This window comes from Lepidothrix coronata, unplaced genomic scaffold (genome assembly GCF_001604755.1).
Source record: "Lepidothrix coronata isolate B3197 unplaced genomic scaffold, Lepidothrix_coronata-1.0 Scaffold226, whole genome shotgun sequence".
NCBI classification, from domain to species: Eukaryota; Metazoa; Chordata; class Aves; order Passeriformes; family Pipridae; genus Lepidothrix; species Lepidothrix coronata.
The window spans coordinates 648889-667892 of NW_016690406.1; the positions used below are offsets into that span (position 1 = coordinate 648889).

The 19004-nt window shown below is 45.4% G+C and overlaps 1 protein-coding gene across 1 annotated transcript; it reads right to left on the minus strand.

The window, feature by feature from the left end:
- Positions 1–1858: 1858 nt before the first annotated feature.
- On the minus strand, positions 1859–14267 carry LOC108506674 (group 10 secretory phospholipase A2-like). Its single transcript, XM_017833955.1, has 4 exons — positions 14225–14267; positions 10854–11019; positions 5184–5290; positions 1859–2096 (listed from the first exon to the last, which is right to left on the minus strand). Exons 1-4 carry the CDS (start codon positions 14265–14267, stop codon positions 1933–1935), a joined length of 480 nt encoding a protein of 159 aa, XP_017689444.1. The 3' UTR covers positions 1859–1932.
- Between the last annotated feature and the right edge of the window lie 4737 nt (positions 14268–19004).

Consider the following 19004-nt stretch of genomic DNA (forward strand, 5'->3'; position numbering starts at 1 on the left):
TTTTTGTTAGCCTGTTTCTTTTCCTGCAGCTTTGACAGTCAGAGTGGCATATTCACCATCCTCCTGCAGCAAGGAGCAAAGCAGCCTTTTGTGAAGAAATTTGTATTCTCACCTGCCAAAACGCCACATAGTTTGGCTACATTTGTCTGAATTTAGACTCTGATGAGGTACTTCGGGTCTTTCCATGCTACTATTTCTTAGTTTAAAGGTGATATTCAAAGTCTCTCAGCTGTACTTCTGCAGAGACAGAAGGAACACGACCTACCCAGCTGCTTCCACCTACCCAAAGAAATCAAAAGCGTTGTTTCTGGGGTGTAGCTGTGGCTCCCATCTGCCTGTGCCTCCCAGTATAGAGGATCTTGTCCTGTTGCCTTGCTCCAGCCTACGGGCTTGTAACAAAGGCAGAAAGAAGGCCCACTTGTACATAGCTACTCCCTGGCTGAAAGAACGGGATTCTGTTTTACTCTTGCCAGAAGAAAATGTAGTGTTTTGATATAAGCCTCTAATACCCTTAAAAAAAAAAGAAGAGGAGAGAGGAAAAATGTTCTTGACATGACTGATATTTTCCACAGTCTCCCTTTCCTGACATGACAATAATTGATTCCCAGGCAGTCAGTGACAGGGGGATGTACCAATATAGGAGACCATCTTCTATTTGTATCAGAGAGCAGCATATCTACTCTGAAATGTGTGTAACACGTGAGGAGTATACTCTTTTGCAAAGTATGGCTGCACCTACTAGTAAGTAGAAGTCAGAAACACTGATCCTTGCAACACAGCTCAGAAGTGTCCCTAGTGCTGGGAGGCAGGAGCATGAGGGATAAGACAGCTGGGCTCGGAGCAACCTGATCTGACTAAAGATGTCCCTGCTCATTGCAGGGAGATTGAAACTACATGATCTTTAAAGGCCCCTTTCAACTCAAACTACCCTATGATTCTGTGATTTAAAAAAAAAAAAAAGAAAGCCATTTGGGGACAGGTGATGTGTTCCCACTGCACTGCAGGCCAAACCCTCTGTTTCTGCGAAGGACATGATCAGACCAGGATCTTGTCCTTAATTCAGCATATATTTTACCCTGTCACAGAATCACAGAATGGGTCAGGTTGGAAGGGACCACAGTGGGTCACCTGGTCCAACTTCCCTGCCCAAGCAGAGTTATCCCAGAGCACATTGCACAGGATTGTGTTCAGACAGGTCTCGAATATCTCCACTGAGAGAAACTCCACAACCTCTCTGGGCAACCTGTTCCAGTGAAGGGTCACCTGCACAGTACAGAAGTTCTTCCTTATATTTGAAACTCCTGTGCATCAGTTTCTGCCCACTGCCTCTTGTTCTATTGCTTGGCACCACCAAGAAGAGCCTGGCTCCATCCTCTGGACACCCTCCCTCCAGATTCTTATAGACATTGATGAGGTCCCCTCTCAGTCCCCTTCTCAGAAGCTCCCCTTCTCGATGCTAAACAGGCCCAACTCTCTCAACCTGTCCTCATAAGAGAGATGTTCCAGTCTCTTACTTATTTTTGTCACCTGTTGCTTCTCCAGCAGATGTCAGGGTAGTTAAAGTCCCCCACCAGAATCAGGGTTTGTGACTGAGGCTGCTTCAAGCTCCCTGTAGAAGGCCTCATCCACTTCCTCCTCCTGACCAGGAGCAAACACCCACAATGATGTCACCCTTACTAGTCTGCCCCCTTACCCTAACCCATAAGCTCTCAACTTGCTTGTTGTCCACCCCAAGACAGAGCTCAATACATTCCATATGTTGCCTCACATAGAGGGCAACTCCACCACTGCGCCTGCCTGGTCTGTCTCTCCTCCCCATAAACCCTGGCCTGATAGAAATTCTCTCACACCATTGTTAGCTCTGGTAAAGGAGGAAGAATTTTATTGCAGCACCTTTGTATTCAAAGGGTTAGAAGAAAGGTCCTAAAAAGACTATTCTGGCCCCCCATTTCTGACATGGCAGGTGGGATGAGTCCGTCCACATAAAAAATCTGGCCAGAGGATGAAGTGTGGGTTGTATGGGGCTGCTCCCCAACACTTGGCTGCTTCTTGGTCACACAGGCACACCATTTTTTCACACTGGTCTGTCAGGTTACCTGCAAAAGAAAATGTGAGCAGAGGATGAGAGATTCTATATCCGTTGAAGGCAAGAAACAGTTTTAGGAGGAACAATTCCCTGAAAAAGCAACTCTCAGGGATCAGAGGCTGTGGCAGCAGGCCCAACATGTCATGTTGTGAGTGGATCTGACCCTCCCCTGTCCCCTCTCTGTCAACAGACCAAGAACATCACAAAGTAGCAACTAAATGTAAATTGGCAGTGCTTATAAAAATTTGCCCAGTACAGAGCACTCCCTGCTTCTAGAGCTCTGTGACCAATGGGGGCTTAATTCAGCAGTCAGAGCTAAAGAAGAAAATTATTTTATCTTAGCCTGAACTAAAAATATTCTACCTTTCCTCAGTCAGTAAATTTCCCTTCTAATTCTTCCTTCTGCAAAACAGACTGATTTCAGAAGGAAAAAAATGCTGCTTTGAAAGGAGGAGCCTCCCATAGGCAGAAACCTGAGGGCATAGAAGCACCCACTGGGCATTCTTCACTCATGTTCCATTAGTTAATGTTACATCTCTCTCTGACCATGGCAGAGGAGCCAAGGAACTCTGCAACAGGGCCAGGTACCTGAATTTTATGAGCCAGCAGCTAACAAAGCTGATCAAAGCCATACATGGAACTATAGAGAATGCAACTTAGTCATGACTAGATGACTAAGTAAGGACCATAAGGAACATCAAAGCCACCAGCTTAGATGGCTACATTGCAAATGACTGATTTGGGGTTAATGAACCCCATCCCACCTCTAGGTGGCTCAAATGCAGCCATTGGGCTAATATTATTTCAAGGCAAAGTGCCTTGTTTCTTTGAGGCTGCTACCATGGATTATCTAACACTGACAAAACCTCCAGTATGCAAAGTTCAATATATAATTTCATGCAAAGTTTCACTCCAAAACCAACTGCAATGAGTACAGGAATTGTTGCAGATTACACTGGACTTTGCTGGATCAACCCCGTATCTGATAAATAAATAAAGCCTGTGTTTCCTAAGCTGGTCTGAACAATCACACATTTACTGGTAAAAAGTGTTTCAAGGATCCTACCAACTAGTTCTTTAGCACTAAGGCCACTTTTTTTTAGCTACCTATTTTGCGTGATATACCAATCTTGCCCCTCTGCTCCTTTAGTTCTTCCTATGCTGTGCTAGCCACTGTCTATCTAATGTGAGTACAAAAGCCTGGCTTCACAGCATTTCTGTTAGAGCAGAATGATTTTTTTTGACCAGCCTCCACAACTTACAGCCTTTCCTATATTTCAGATACTTATTGAATGCAATTTGCCTACAGATTATGGCATATATGGACTGAAGAATATGGTTTTGCCAATTATTTTCATATCACAAATAAAACCACTGAACGGTAGCAAAAGGAGGAGAAATCCCAGGTAAAATGAGTTTCTATTTAATTTACATGAAAATGTCTGTGTTTATGTTACAGTGTCAGGCAACAGGCATTTAATTCCTGTTGCATTGGAATGACAGTGCAAACAATTCTGCTTCTAAAGCTTCTGGACATCATTACCCTGGGCCCAGCAAGCATGCCTGGAAATTTAATTCTTCATCCCTTTTGTTTGAATGGGATCAGACATTATACCTTTGCACCCCAGTAACACCTGCTGTGCTGTAGCTTGGGGTAGGAAATATGCCTTCCGAACACATTTCTATTGTTCGTCCCCATGGGGTATATCAGGGGAAGTGAAACCTGCTGAGGGTTTGTGGAGAACAAGCCCTCATGGATGCATCTCAGGTCTTGCCTGGTCGTCAGTTAGGGAATTAATAGCATTTGTTTAACTAATGCTTGTTAGCCAAGTCAGAGCAACTGCAGCCCACTGCACTCCTATGGGACAGACTCTGCACATGTCTCATGGACTCAGCGATACATCTCATATTCACAACTTGTTCCCTCATGGCAAAAAGAAACAGGATTTTTTTTTTCATTTAAAGATGACTTGCAGAGGGTATCACTCAGTTATGGAAATGTGGGTAAGCAGGAGGGAGAGCAGTTATACATTAAAGTGGTATATTCCTTAGCCAGCACTTTGTATTTAATAGGTTGTTCCGGCACTTGGAAAAGAGCAACTGCAGATGTGCTGTGCCCCATCCCATACCTCCTGGCATGTTTTCAGCTGCTGGCGAGGCTGAGGATTGCACCAATAGAATATGGTCTTCTGATAAGTTATCTTTTAATGTTTGAGCAAGTACCTTTGATGATTATGGGGACAAGTTTTACTCTCATGTGTTTCTTTTCAAACTTTCAAAGTGTTCTACAATGGATTTTACCACCAGGGACTTCTTGAAGACTTAGAAGTGACAAATACTAAGACTCAAGTCATCTGGTGCATGTCAAAACAAACTCTGCAAGACACTGACGGGCTGTGATTGTGTAATTCAAACCTTCTTGACTGGGTACCAGCTGTAGAGCTCAGCACAGCCTACACTCGCTGTATGCCTGCAGCACTGAAGAGCATTTGATTCTACAAGCTTCAAAATCCCTGCTGGAACCCTGGGATTTTAGGCTGGAGCCCCACATGAGGCAGAGATGCAGGCTGGCACCCTGTTTAACCTGTCTTGCAGCCATGCAAAACAGCATGGCTCTTCTCTAGCAGCACATAAGGGTAAGTAAAAAAATGAACAGTCCTGTTGGAGGGAGGGCCAAAACTGCAATGGGAAGAGCACCCCTGTAGATCATTGCACAGCTGTGGAAAGAGGTCAGTGAGGAGCAGGCAATGCTTAATGCCAGTGAGTAGGTCTACAGAGAGGCATCTGCACCCCTGCCAAAATGAGATGGCTTGTGGACACCCCAACTCTCACTCTTCAGCCTGGAGACCACTCAGGTTATCTGGAATGGGTGGTGCTGGGGCTCCAGCTTTCCTCCCAGCTCTAGCTGGGGACTCTTGGCAAGCCTATCAATCCAGAGATGGGCAGAGATCTTGGTAGAGAATAGACGTTTCCTAAAGCAGCTTTGAGAGCAGCTCAGCATATACAGACCTGCCTCTGGGGCCCACAAAGCTCTTTGGTCAGCCTAGTGCCTGCAGAGGGAGAGAAACACACCCAACAGGAGCAAACATTTCCTTACCGCACTGCACGGTGTTCTGCTCACACGCCCACCGGTAGCGCTGCACCTTGGGGCTGCAGCCTGCCTTCTCTGCCTTGTCGTAGCAGCAGTCGTGCATGTGGCAGCACCTGGGAGAGAATAAAAGGTAGAGTCTGGGTGTCCTCCTGCATCCTGCATGTTTGCATATACTCCAGGACGGCTCAGCTCACACACAGCTCATGACAGCACCGTTTGCCCCTGGCTGTCGGTAAATCATCTGCTGACGAACCAAGTATCCTGACATCTGTGTGAAGGTTCACATCTCTCAGGAGCTCATTAATGCCATATTTGCTCCCATCACCACTGTGCTTCTTCCTTTGAGCTTCTGCCCTCAAAAAGGCACATATGGTCAAGACATGGTAATGTCACTGAAAGGAAGTTTTTTGCCTTCCTTAATATCACCAAGAAGCTTCATCTCTTCAGTTCACCTGGACCTGCCACATGCTCTTTGGCCAATCCATTTTCTGAGGGCTGGCTGTCATCAGTCTCAATGGTTAAATTTGTATCAGTTAACTTCAGATCCTTAAATGCTCTCTCTATGCATATCTGGGGCACAGTTCACATTTTCATGCTGCAGAGATCTAACATAGGTGAAAACCATGGTATTTGAAAGTGCAATTGCATTTTGCTGACCATAGAGGGGGATGAGGGTGAATAGCTCAGCTGATGACATCTGTCCTACAGACTAGGAAGTGAGATAACTCTCACTGTCAATTACTTCAGAATTTATATAAAACTTGACCCCACTTGAATTTTATTCTGGTAGTTTAGGGACTCAAAATAAACCAAGAAAAGATTCAGCACTTAAAGAGGTTCTCTGCTGAATAACAAAGGTTGTTTCAACAAAGATGCTAAGTCAGAGGCTGAAGGCAGATGGGAGCGATCTGTATTTCCAGAAGCCATCCCTGCACAATTGCTCTGACTCTACAGAGAAACTACTCTACTAAGCAGGAGGAATTGAGACAGGCTGGGTTTAGGGGTAAATGATGAGTGGACAGCTTTTAGAGAAGCTCTGGAGTTGTGAATGTGAATCAGTTCAAGAGGTTGGTGAACTGACCAAAAGGGAGCATGGCTGTGCTGGCTGCTTGTAGATTACCAAACACAGTTGAAGATCTTGATTATCTTCAACACCTGAAGCCAATGTACCTGAAAAGTTAATAAAAGTCTGGGATCCATCATTATGTCCCTGTGGAAAAGTGGAAAAACACTGCGAGAAGGATAAGGATTTCTTGTTCAGGAAATAGGGCTTCTCTAGGGATGTGTTGGGAGCTGCCGGTACCTTATTCGAGAGTTTAGGAGCATCAGGAACTTCATTACCCTCTGCTACAGGAGGATTTTGCCCTTTTAGGAATTTGTTTATGGATATGAGGGGTGGTGGGCTCTGTGAGGTGATAAAGCCCAGGAGAAAAAAACAAACCAAACCAAACGAACCAACCAAACAAACAAAAAACCCACCAATTTTGGAACTGCAAAGAAAATTCACCACTGATGCAAATTCTAATAAAATCCCTGGAACCAGATCAGGTGAATCAGGTGAAAGAGACAACAGATCAAATTCAGCCTTCATGTAACCCCTGTGATTATATGGAGGCTGTATTTAGTTCAGTCTGCTTTCCCTACTGACTGAGGTCCCAATTTAGTGGTTAAAAGTAGCAATTTCATCCCACAGATGAGTCTGTGAGCTAAATGCTTTTTTTTCTCTACCTCGGAAGATGAAAGCTGTGTGAAGATTACAACCAGACTGCTCACTGCATTGTGAAACGTAGAAATGTAAGTTAATTGTAGCAGACTAGTATCTTCCATGCCAGCTCCTCAAAGGACTTTGGAAAGGGACTAAGCCCTATGGGACATACATATCTAGAAGTTTTCCCATGAGGAGTTACAGCAATTGCTATAATTGAGAAGACCTTACCCAGCCTATGGAACCAGTTCCATTGGACATGACAAGAGTAGCAGGCTGTGGGTCAGACCTTTGTTGGTCTGGTAACACTTGCCTCCTAGGCTTGTCCTGAAGAGGTTAGACATGAAAGGCTAAAGGAGAGAAGAATTTACAGCCTTGTGGAAAGTGTGAAAGTCTCGGCTTTCTCCAACATTTGAGTCCATATGCAATGTGTCATAAAATATGGCAGGGATGGATTAAGGCACTGAGCTACAACTGGGGTATGTGTCATCTGGAGGATTTGCTGTAGCCCAGGGCATCCTGGCTAAGACCTGAAGCTTCAGCAAAGCCTAATCCATCCTCAGGGGGATGACAGAGAGCAGAACAGGCCCATCATCGGTGTCTCATATATGGGACACAGTGCACAGGAGGCCATGGTGGAGAGCCACAGTCAGGCTGAGCTGAGGCAGAGTGCCAGCTGTAGAAATCACAGGGTTTGTGAGGTCTGGGGAGTAAACCAAGAGGCAAATTGGGAAAGTTGGTGTCAGCGATGGAGGTACGTAGGGAGGAAGAACAACATGAAGGTAGATGGGGCAAAGGAAGGTGTTAAGAGCCTATGCCAAGGGAAAGAAACTGTTCTTCATGGATAGCCAGAGGGTACAAACAAAAAAAGAGGTAGGAGAAGAGAGAACAGATATTGCTGGAGTAAAAAGATGGTCTGGGAATCATGCAGGGACAAGCAAATAAGCACTAGAGCGGTGAGCAAGTTAGCTGTGAGAACTCACTGCTCCTTATCTGGCTTGGCAAAACCAGGAAGAATTGCATAAATTCTGCAGGACCACAGGATTTGGGACACAGTTCTGTTTCCCCTTACAGGAGTTCCTCCTGATGACACCCATAGCTGCAGCAGGGTGACATGTAGCTTACACCAACTCAAAGTGAGAAGACTTTGGCTCATATTTTACAAACATCTGTTTCAGATGTGATGAGATGCCAGGGAGCAAAGACTGAGGAAGCCTTTTGCTGTCCTTTGCCACCTTCAGATAGTCCCCTCCTGTCTGGAAATGCCTTTTGCTGCACCTGGGTCAGAGTGGTGTTAAGCTTTTAATAACCTGGTAACACCAACACAAACAGAGCCGGCCAACATCATGGCAGAGCACTGGTCAACAGGTATGGAGAACAAATACAACTGTGTCATCTAGATAGTAAACAACCTGTTCATCACCTCTGGGCTATGAGACAGCCCTAATGGCTACAGACAGCTCCGGCTGGTCCCCAGGGATCAGCCGGCCAGACCCCTGCTGTGGAGTAAAAGCCAATAAATTAAGAATTTGTCACATTGTGTTTGTCATGTTAACAGCCCCATCACTGCTGTGTGGCTTTTTCTTTTGCACTTTGCAACAGAGGGAGAAATCGTTCTCCTTCCTATGCGTTTTCCAGGACTTAAAGGTTGGACTCAATGATCTTCTTCAACCTTAATGATCCTATGACTTAGATGAGTCATATATGCCACTCTGCCTCTCATGGCATTGGTGTTTTCAGGGAAACACTGAGCACCCTCCAGGTCCCGCTTTACAAAATAGGTGCTGCAGCAACCCAGGGAACCAGAAAGGAGAAGGAGAAAAAAAAATAATCCATTTACGATGTGGAAGAGATGCCATTATGTCCTGAAGTGGTGAGACTGTAAGAGTGGAACAAAAGGGAAAAGGTAATTACTGACAACACCACATCAAAGTCAGTGCATGGAATAAACCTTGTAAAAGGATTGCTCACTTAGTGGCTTTTTTCTTTTCAAATAAAAGAGAGGTGCTTAGAAGCATTCTAGCCCTGTCTAGACAGATTGACTGAGTTACTCACAAGAAAATTACTCCTTTTGTAAGGGTCTCGGTAACAAACCTAGAATGTCAAGAGAGGGGGTAATTTCAGACAGTGTTTGTCATTCATGGTCAGTAGTTTTTGCCACTCTGCTTCCTTCTTTTTTAGAATGGCAAATACGGAAAGTAAGTGGACACTTTCACAGGCATGGAGTACTCAACCACACTGATCTTTGCAGCATTCTCTGTAACAGATATCAATATTTCTCTAACAAACAGAAAATAGAATATTTTAGGGCTAAATCTAGTGGGGCATTGCTGGTTCTTCCCAGCTAAATAAAACCTCCCAGTTTTTCTATTGCAGCCAAGCATTGCAGCTAAGGAATAATAATGACTGTACTTAAAGGATCAAGCTTCCCTTTTACAAACTATCTGGTATTTTGAGGCATTTCCAGTTGCAAAGTCTCATTTTCTGCTTTTAGGATAAAATCCATATCCAATGGGATTCAAACAACAGCAGAAACACTGGCTGCTGAATATGTGGCCATATTTTACTCTCTGTTTTTTAGGAGTGCTGACTATTTGCATCTCCTGGAGTCACATAAACTTGGAGGTCACTCAGCCTCTATGGAAAACAGCTTTTAGGTCCCTCTGCTCAGCCCTTCAATAAAAGCAGTACTCTAAATTAATGAAGTCATGTTTTACTTTAAAGGCTTTATTATGAGAACTGGTAAAGGGTAACAGAAATAATTAGACACTTCACATCCACTGCTGTAGATGGTGATAAGCAGATCAAGAGATATTACTGAAAGTTAAAAGAAACCTATACACCTGAAAGCTATGACCCTTTGTAGGTAGTTACTCATCATTTCTGAGCCCCATAGTGACTGTTCATAGAAATATTTCACGGATAAAAAAAAGGGGCATGATGAGATGGCTTTGGGAGAATAACATCTCACTGCGTTAATGAAGGCAGCTCCATTAGTTTTAAGGGACAACTTCTTTTTCATGCCCACAGAGGAGCTGGTCTTTAACCTTGACATCTTTTCTTCCTTTTTTTTCTCTCCCTTTTTCTTACCTGGCAATTCAGCAAAATTTTGTAGCAATGTGAAATGTCTCCAGCAGCAGGGTATTCTGGAAAGCTCAGTTTTCTTTCCAGTGAGCTGCAGACTGCCTTCACCACTGCTAAAAGCAGGGCTTGCTTATCAGTAAGGCCTAGTGTGTTGACTAGGCAAAGACAGACTTGTGTGCTCTGCCTTTGATATTTCAAACTGGATGAGACTGCAAATAACAGGTTCAGAGCACAGGAGAGTCCACTGTGCTCAAGCTTTACATGTATGCTAATCACTAAGTACACGAAAGAAACCTGATTACAACATTTCCTAGACACATTGCTTGTAGTCTTGGGAATAACAAGCACATCATCTCCCCCCACTAATGAAGAAAAGGGGAAATAACACCATGCTCCCCCTTGTTGTTTTTCCCTGATTCAGTGTGAACTAACAGGCAATGAAGGCAACAGGTTTGATTGATTCCTCCTTGCAACAATCTGGATTTATTCAAGAGAATAAACAGTGATATTCCCATTGCTGACATTTTAAGGACCTGGGTTAAATAACCTTCCAAATACCTTGGATCACTCTCTTTTTGTCAGGCAGAGTTTGCTCTCTATGAATACATATTCAGCTATTTCAGGAAATTAAATCCTGGTTTCCCCTTTGCCTTCTACCCCACATAGCACAAGGTCCCAAGAGCTTTGGTCTCATCCAAAAGGAGGCTAAACCCTCATTCAAATCCCAAGTGATATGTGGGTCCTTACCCACAAATCCTCAGTACTGTTCATATATACTAAGTTCCCTCTCCACAAGGCAGGAAATGAGTCCGTGGAGTCACAGTAGTACAAACAGGGAAGGGTGGGAAGGCCACTGCTTCTGGACACATAGATGATGTTTTTCTTACCAGTCTGTTTTATCTTTAGGCCAGCCTCGTCCTCCCAGTCCACAGTAGCATCCATAGCCAATATATGCCAAGGGAGACCGTCCCGTGCCACATGATATAGCTCCAGCCAATTCAATGATTCCTCGAGTGTGCAGTGAATGCGATTTTCCCAGAGCACCTTCCCAAACTGCAAAGACAGGACATGGCTACACAGAGGAATTAAACTCACCTGCCACTGATTTTCCTACAGTCCTTAAAGGGAAATGGTTTTGGTTTTGACTGGTTAGTTGGTTGCAGCCCTAACAATCTAACTAGCCATGACATTCAGCTGGTAAGGGGGACTCTGCAGGAGGCTTTGCCTGAGGTCTGGGATGACCAAGAGGTGGATGCAGAAATACCCAAGCAGGGTACTTCTAAGGGAGCTCAATTCAAGCAAGATTTACTATTTCCAGTCGATTAGTCTGTGATTGCAGCTCTATTGCACCCAGGAGCAGCATGCCTGGTTCTTCACATCACAAAGCTCAAGCTGCTAAGCTTTGCAGGGCCTGTGCTGGCACCATGCAGAGCCAGCTAGGCTTCACTGCACTCCAGAGCTTCCAAACCTGGGAAAGTTTTCCAGCTATGCTGTGGTCCCAAGTGGGACAAGAAGCAGCAGAGTACAACCACGCAACCAGACCTAACCTAGGCTCTCTGGAAAAAAATGAGGTTTCTGTGTTGCCCAAAATTTCTTACGTTATCTGCTATCCAGGATGTTTTAACCCATTCTCCAGGTGGCAAAAAGCTGACTACTATTAGTTTGCATTAAGGGATAGCTACAAGTCCCTGAGCCTGTACAGTACATACTTTGTCAAGAGTATGAACTGTAGATACATACACAGAGTGCCTACATTAGCCAAGAGCTATGTATATATCACCTTTCTTTTGAGACTTTGGAAGTGCTGGCAACACTTGCATCCACTTCCGTTATTAAGTTCCACTCAAGTCATAACAGGTTGGCCACATTAATTTGGGGGAAAAAAAAAAAAGAAAGGAGCTCTATGTCAGCTGAAGTGTCTGAATTACCACCCAAGCCAGTCTGGAGATTTCTGAGTTACAACTTTTTGGTGTTGTGATTTCACATGTTAATTTGCAACTTTTTTGGAAACCACAGACTCTGCAGTATTGTTATGGAAACCAAGAGTACCCTGCCCCTAATACTCAAACCACTGTGATGCTCAGCTGCAAATGCTGATGCTTATCATGCTAACAATAGTGACAAATAAGAGTATTTTATGCCTGGGCTTACTGTGAAGGACCAAGTGCGCTTTGCTCTACTCTGTCCTGAATTGCAAAGCTACTCACCAGTAGCATCAAACCCCTCAGACCAACAGCCTAACCCATGTGCTCGTCCTACCCATGCACAACCACTCCAAAAAGAAACAAGGGGACTTCGTGGCACGCTTGGATGGAGAGGGAAGTGATGCCTGGGAGCTGGGAACTTGACACTGAAGTTGCTTTGCCACCTGCCCCTGGTTATTGCAGCACGCTTGACCTCTTCAAAGTGTTGTGCAAACATGGACTAATTAATCCCCTAAACCACCCAAGGACTCAATACTATTATTAAAACAGTTGCTTTCCTTTTAAAACCTAGCCTCTAATCCCCTTGCTTGGGCCTCTCCCCACATCTTCTGGGCTAGCTTGCCCTCCGAGCCCAATCCAAGTGCCAGTGAGGACAACGAGGGTCTCTCCTCATGAAGGACAAAGCTGGACTTTGTTCCCTCTCCACAGCCCAGGCCCCCAGCAGGAACTGGCACTGTCCTCCACTATTTTCACCCCTGTCCTCCACCATTTTCACCCTGGCGATCGCACCTCGGGCTGTCCCCGGCATGGCATGGGGTTTCAGCAGAGCCTCCCTCTGCTTCCTGGGGCATTCCTCGGGGATTAAATGCACATTCCTGAAAAAGTAACAGCGCTGCTCACCTAAACACTACTTGAGTGTTCAGGTTGCGTACTAAAAACACATTATATGAGTGTTACTCAAAACTAAAAAGACCACTTATTTTCCTTGTCTAAACAGCAGGGCTTCAGAGTTAGAAGGGGGCTCAAGCTCTCAGGCACCTCAGGGGAAATCACAAGCAGTAAGCTGCTTTGGATTCGGGGAACTAAATCATGCTTTTTTAACCTGTTGCAGTTTGCAGACCCTGAAAATGTTCCAATGGAGACAAAAACTTCTTTGTAGGCACTCTGGCTTCCTGACGAGCAGATTGAATTTTTTATGGCTATCTTTCACTGGCCTTTTAAGCCAGGACTGCTGGACTTGGTCTGTTGGCCACTGGCTGAAAATGATGTAAGGTAACTGTACCTCACCCAGAAGAAAGGCCATTCTTCTTTTGGGGATATCTCTGAGGATCAAGGAACTGTAATTACAGTGCAGACCTGCTCATGAAGTAGAGTGAAAGCCCCAAAGGAAATTGAGTCCAAAAGACTCAATTAGTGTGCTTAGGGCTGCATGTTCTGCAAGAGGCATTCAGGCAGCCTCTGATGTTCCTGTTCTTTGAAAGCTGCCTGGATTTTGAGCCAGTAGCGGGTTGCTGCAGCTGAGAGGTCAGCCCCAGAAAGTACATTTTAATATTCAGGTGCACAGCTAATAACTTGACCAAGAACTGAAACTACTTTTTCTATGCTGGGCAGCCAAGCCAACACAGCTAGGAAAGCCTTGAAAAAGTCTGAATCTCCACAGTAGCCTGCATCTAGCCACATTTCCCACTAGAAGCATGTCCAATCATTAGTTATACTACTAATGGAGCAGTGGAGCACCTTGGCTAGGAACATACCTGCAGAGAGGTGAGCAAAGGTGGATCTGACAACTTACACTTTCTATGTCCTTCTTACACTGGCAGCCTTTAGATTAAAGCAGAGTTTTGCTTTTTATTTTGAAACTCTACTGCAGGTATAACCTCAGACCTGCCAGTTTACTGTTGTCTCTGTGTGTAGGGGCTTTATGTCATTTATGGCTTTTATAAACAGACTTCTTAAAAATTATTTTAAATTCAGATGAATTGAAAACTGCTTACTCCATAGTTACTGGTATAAAAAGAAGGTATTTTTATGAAACACGGACATTAAAAACTCTGTAGCAGAAAACTATTAAAAAAGAAAATGGCCTGTGTCATACAGCCCCAGCTATGCAAACCATAGCTGGGGCTGGGAAGTGAGGTGGGCAGGCAGGTCACTTACACAGCTCCTCACTGTAAAGTTGAAAATTGTCCAGTGACACTTTTTTTTTTTCTCACTTGGCCAAATCACACCGAGGTGCCTGCTGTGAAAAAGGCAAAGCTGACGGCAAGGGGAGAGGCTGTCCCCAGACAGGGGGGAGGCATGGCAAGGCAGAGGGACCGAGAGGTGGTACTCACCTGCCTGAAGCAGCATCAGTACGAGCAGCCAGCGGGAGCCCATGGGCAGATCACTTCCACGCTCGTGTACTTCGGGGTTCAGCCGCCGGCACTCCCGGCAGCGCCTCGCCGTGCTGCCAAGTGAGCCGAGGTGTGGTTGTGCTAAACAATCTTCCCGGGCTGCTGCTCCAGGGTTTATATATACATGGCTCTGCGCCCGTCTGAAGAGAAACACCCTCTTCTGCGATGTCCCTGAGCCCCAGCTCGGGTCCAGTCCGTCCCCGCAGAAGGCTCCTTGCTGCGTGGGGAGAGGGCGAGGGCTGGCTCTGTTTGCCCAGCATCACCTTTGGGAGGGAGGGGCTGCTGGAAGGGCATTAGGGTGGTAGTCTCCGGGACAGCCCAAGACACCAGGCACTAAGCCGGGCTCCTTCTTTAAGCTGTTTGCTTACAGACCCTGGTTAACCTCTGAGTAGCTGCGGAAAAGGGAAGCCTTCAACTGGGCTTTCTGTGGCTTGAGCTCGCTGCTGTGGCATCCCCCTGGCAAGGATTTTCTCTTTTTATAGATCACTTTCCAGGGTATTTTTTAAAAAATTATTTTATTTTAAGACTGATTATTTTTCATGTTTAAAAAAGAAGAGACAAAACTATAAAAATCCAACAGAAAGAATACTGTTAAGTGCAAGTACCCAATTATAAACTGACCAGCTGAGCTAATTCTGCACCACTCTGAGGGAAAAATACTCTCTTGGCCTATTGCTGCACCTGACCAACATCAATTGATTTCATGAAGTCCCATCAGTATATGGGTACCAGCCAGGTAGCCAGCAGCTGGGGCCAGTCCCACAGGGCCAGCTGAGCTCTGGTCACAGCAGGCAGCTGGATTGGAAGGTGTTCTTCTCGTAGCACAGTCTCCACTTGTACAGTCTCAGGCAATGTGAGCAGGAGGGATGTCCAAAGTTATTTTGCCTTTGGGCTTGAAACAGCTCTAAAACTCCCACCCTTCTTGGTGCAGCAGCCACCTGCCTTGTTGGGGTCTAAATATCTGCCCCTTCCCTGGTGTGGGCATGATGGGCAGGGTGGGCTGCTCTGCTGGGAGAGGAAGGGGAGGGGAAGAGGGCTGTTTGCCTTCTTCCCCTGCACTGCCCAGGACTGCCTCAGCAGCACCCCTTGCCTGAGTTGCCCATGGCAAAGTTGTGCTTCCCTTCTTAATGGCATGGGTTTAAACATTTGCTTTCTAAATATTGGTACTCAAATCAAAGGTCATCAGCAATTCATTTAATGGGCTTCCTTCTGCTGAGTCCTGCCCTAGTGCAGCTGCTGGCACTCTTTGCCAAGCAAGTTTTCAGGATACAGTATATACTGGGTGCCTTTGATACAGGGCAAATGAAACAGAACTGAGCAAATCTCATGAACACCACTCACCCAGTTGCTCCCTGCACTACCTCAGAGGGGCTTGGGAGGAGCTACACAGCTTATTCTTCTGCCTTTGGAAACTCCCTTCAGTAATTATTAATTTACTCAAGTAATAATGCCAAATCATACAGAATCATTGAATCATAGAATGGTTTGGGTTAGAAAGTACCTTAAAGATCATCAGTTCCAACCCCCCTGCCACAGGCAGGAACACCTTCTACTAGATCAGGTTGCTCCAAGCCCCATCCAATCCAGTCTTCATCACTTTCAGGGATGGGACATCCACAACTTCTCTGGGTAACCTCACCACCCTCACAGTAAAGAATTTCTTCCCCATATCTGATCTAAACCTGCCCTCTTTCAGTTTAAAGCCATTCCCCCTCATCCTGTCTCTACATTCTTGTAAAAATATCCCTCTCCATCCCTCTTGTCAGCCCCTTTTAGGTATTGAAAGGTGATATAAGGTCTCCCCATAGCCCACTCTCCTCCAGACAGAGCAACCCCAAGCATCTCAGCCTGTCTTCATAGGAGAGCTGCTCCAGACCTCTGATCATCTTCACTGTCCTCCCCTGGACTTGATCCAACATTCCACCTCCTTCTTATGTTGGGACCCCAGATCTGGATGCAGTACTCCATGTGGGGTCTCACCAGAGTGGAGTAGAGGAGCAGAATTACCTCCCTTGGCCTGCTGGCTACGCTCTTTTGATGCAGCCCAGGACATGTTTGGCTTTCTGGGTTGCAAGTGCACGTTGATGGGTCATGTCAACCTTCTTGCCCACCAACACCCCCAAGTCCTTCTCCTCAGGGCTTCTCTCTATCCATTCTCCACCCAGCCTGTATTTGTGCTTGGGGTTGCTGTGTATGTGAGCTGTTGTTGGCCAGTGTCTGACCTTAAGAATATAAGTCTGAGGAAGGAGAATGCTGGAGGGCAGTTGTGCTGTGATCAATGGCTCTGTGGATACCAATCCCGTGGAAGTGCAAAGAAGAACACAGGCTTTGAAACACTGTGGGGGGCCTGGCTGAGCAACATGCCCTGTTAGAGCAAGCTCCAACCCTGACAGGTGCTTGGCAAGCCCTGTTCTTTAGTGGGGACCAAGAGGGAGTTGTGAGGAGCCTCTACAGGTGCTTTACAGGATTCCTTGGGTCCCCAAGCCTGGGAACTTCCTCCAAGGGCCGAAAGTGTCTACTCTATGACTTGGATTTGAAAACTGACATTTAATCTTTTTCTTTCAAAGCCTTGATGAATTATAAACCTGATCAAAAAAACACATTATAAAGTTTCAGATCACAAATTAATTCTATTCTTCCCATTCTCACAGTCTCCCCAAATAACAGATGAGGGGTTTTGCCCCCCATTTAGCAACAAATATGAAATAAAGAAATAGAGACTCCTTTCATAGCCAAATATATTTGCAGTGTTTGAAGAAGACTTCTGCAGGGTATTAGGGAGGGATGTCCAAATTCAGCCTTAAAGTGGGAAGCAGAATTAATGTATTGCTTCCCTGTGATTGTTTCACACCACTGACTGGTCAAGTTTGTTATTTATCTGTGCAAGTACTGGTTACTGTTGCCTAAGTTAATGGGCATATTTATTAAACAGTATTAAGTGCTAATCACGTTCTTACTATATTATGTCAAATGCACTGAGATCAGGAGGGCATTTTTTATTACTGTTTAGGGAAACAAAATGAATTCCCTGATCCCACCCCTTCATGTGCATTTTGCATGTTACCTGTTTGAGCTCCACTTCTCACTGGTGACGGGAGGCAGCACATGAGGCTGTTGGATATCATCTCATCAAACTCAGCTATGCAGATTACTGTCTGTCCAAAACTGCAGGTGCGATAAACTTACTTTGAGCCTCGGGTCACTTGTGTGGGGCAATCGATCTGTACTGTTGGAGGCCTATTTCTTCAGCTCTGTTGAAAACAGAGTTCCTTTGGCATGTACCACCAAACCAGCTGGCCTTCAGGGATGATATTACTTCATGCTCTTGGACTTGTTGTTGAAAGACAATATTAGGGAAAAGTCTTCAGTTGAAGGGGAGAAGAAATTTCTAAGGACTCTACAGTTTTTAACGAAGTTTACCTAACACAGTTCAAGATGTCAGATCTTCTTGTAGAAGCTGGGCCGTCCTTCACCTCATAGAGTCTGTTCTTCCTCAAATGAAATACCCAGACACCTCTGTGGATGTCACCACTAACCACAAGAAGAGGTCTCTGCTCAGTACCAGCAGAAGGAATGATGCTTCCTATAAGGGGCAGGGGAAGCTTTCTTGCAATACTGGATCTGCCCTTCCAAAGACTGGTTTGTAGGACTAAGGAAACTGCAGGATACAGAATGACTGTTTGGGTAGTCAGATTTAGAAGAGAAAATCAGTTCTAAAGGGAAAAAAAACTCCACGTTACCTCTCAGGAGGAAGAAAAATAACCCTAAGACTGCCACATGATTTGTTGTGACATAACCAGTTACAGAGTTAACATAGCAATATAATAAGCAAACAGTCTTGTTTAATATTGACTCGCATGGAAGGTCTGCACATACTTTACTGCTGATACAGCCCAGTCAGACTTTGATGAGGAAAGACAACATTATTATTATTTCCAGTTTCTAAGACACCCCCTAAAGGAGTTTTAAAAGTGGCTTCTGGTTTGTGGATGTCCAGTATGTATCTCCTTGAGCTTCACTGCTGTTCTGCACCGGTCTCATCTTGATGGTGGCGTTTCTGAATAGTGAAGCTGGATGTCTCCAGCCTGCAGCACCCTCTCAAAGTCAGTGCCTGCTTTTGTTGTCAATAGTCAGTCACACACACACCTCTCTCAGGTGACAAAGGAGAAAGGCCACCTCTCTCCGACTTTTGCTGTCACAGGTTTTTCCCAGCAGAGTCTCAGCAGGTGCTGTCTCCTGAACTGATTGTGGGGGACCTTCCCCCTGGAAGCTGTTTCTACATATGATGTTCCCATTCTGCACACTTTCTTGGAGTTCTCCCATGAAGGAGTGGACCTCATGGTCCATATGTATAACTCTGCTGGAGGAAAGGAGGCAGAGCTGATACAAGTCAGAAATGATGGATAGTTGAAACAGGGGGGTAATGTGATATGCTGAGGGAGCAGTAGCTTCTTCCTATTTAGCATTGCTGGATGTAGGGTAAACATTGTGGGCCATGTGCTGGAGAAGAGCTACACTACCCCAGCAGGCTGCCTTTCCATCCTCATGGCTGCCTCCATCCAGCCCTCGTGAGGATCTGTCACCGCTCAAGCTCTGTTCATTACACATGAAACCCAGAACTGCAACCCTTCACACATCCCTGCCACAGGCCGTGGAGAGAGGAGATGCAATCCACAGAAGGGATATGGGGTGCAGGTGTCCCCTTGTTGTGCAGTCACTG

Excerpts from the sequence above, each read along its gene's own strand:
- LOC108506674 (XM_017833955.1), bottom strand. The coding sequence starts at position 14,267 with ATGGGCTCCCGCTGGCTGCTCGTACTGATGCTGCTTCAGGCAG. Across the intron at positions 11,020-14,224 it reads ACTGATGCTGCTTCAGGCAG|TTTGGGAAGGTGCTCTGGGA; the intron begins GTGAGTACCACC and ends CTGTCTTTGCAG. Across the intron at positions 2,097-5,183 it reads GCAGAACACCGTGCAGTGCG|GTAACCTGACAGACCAGTGT; the intron begins GTAAGGAAATGT and ends TTTCTTTTGCAG.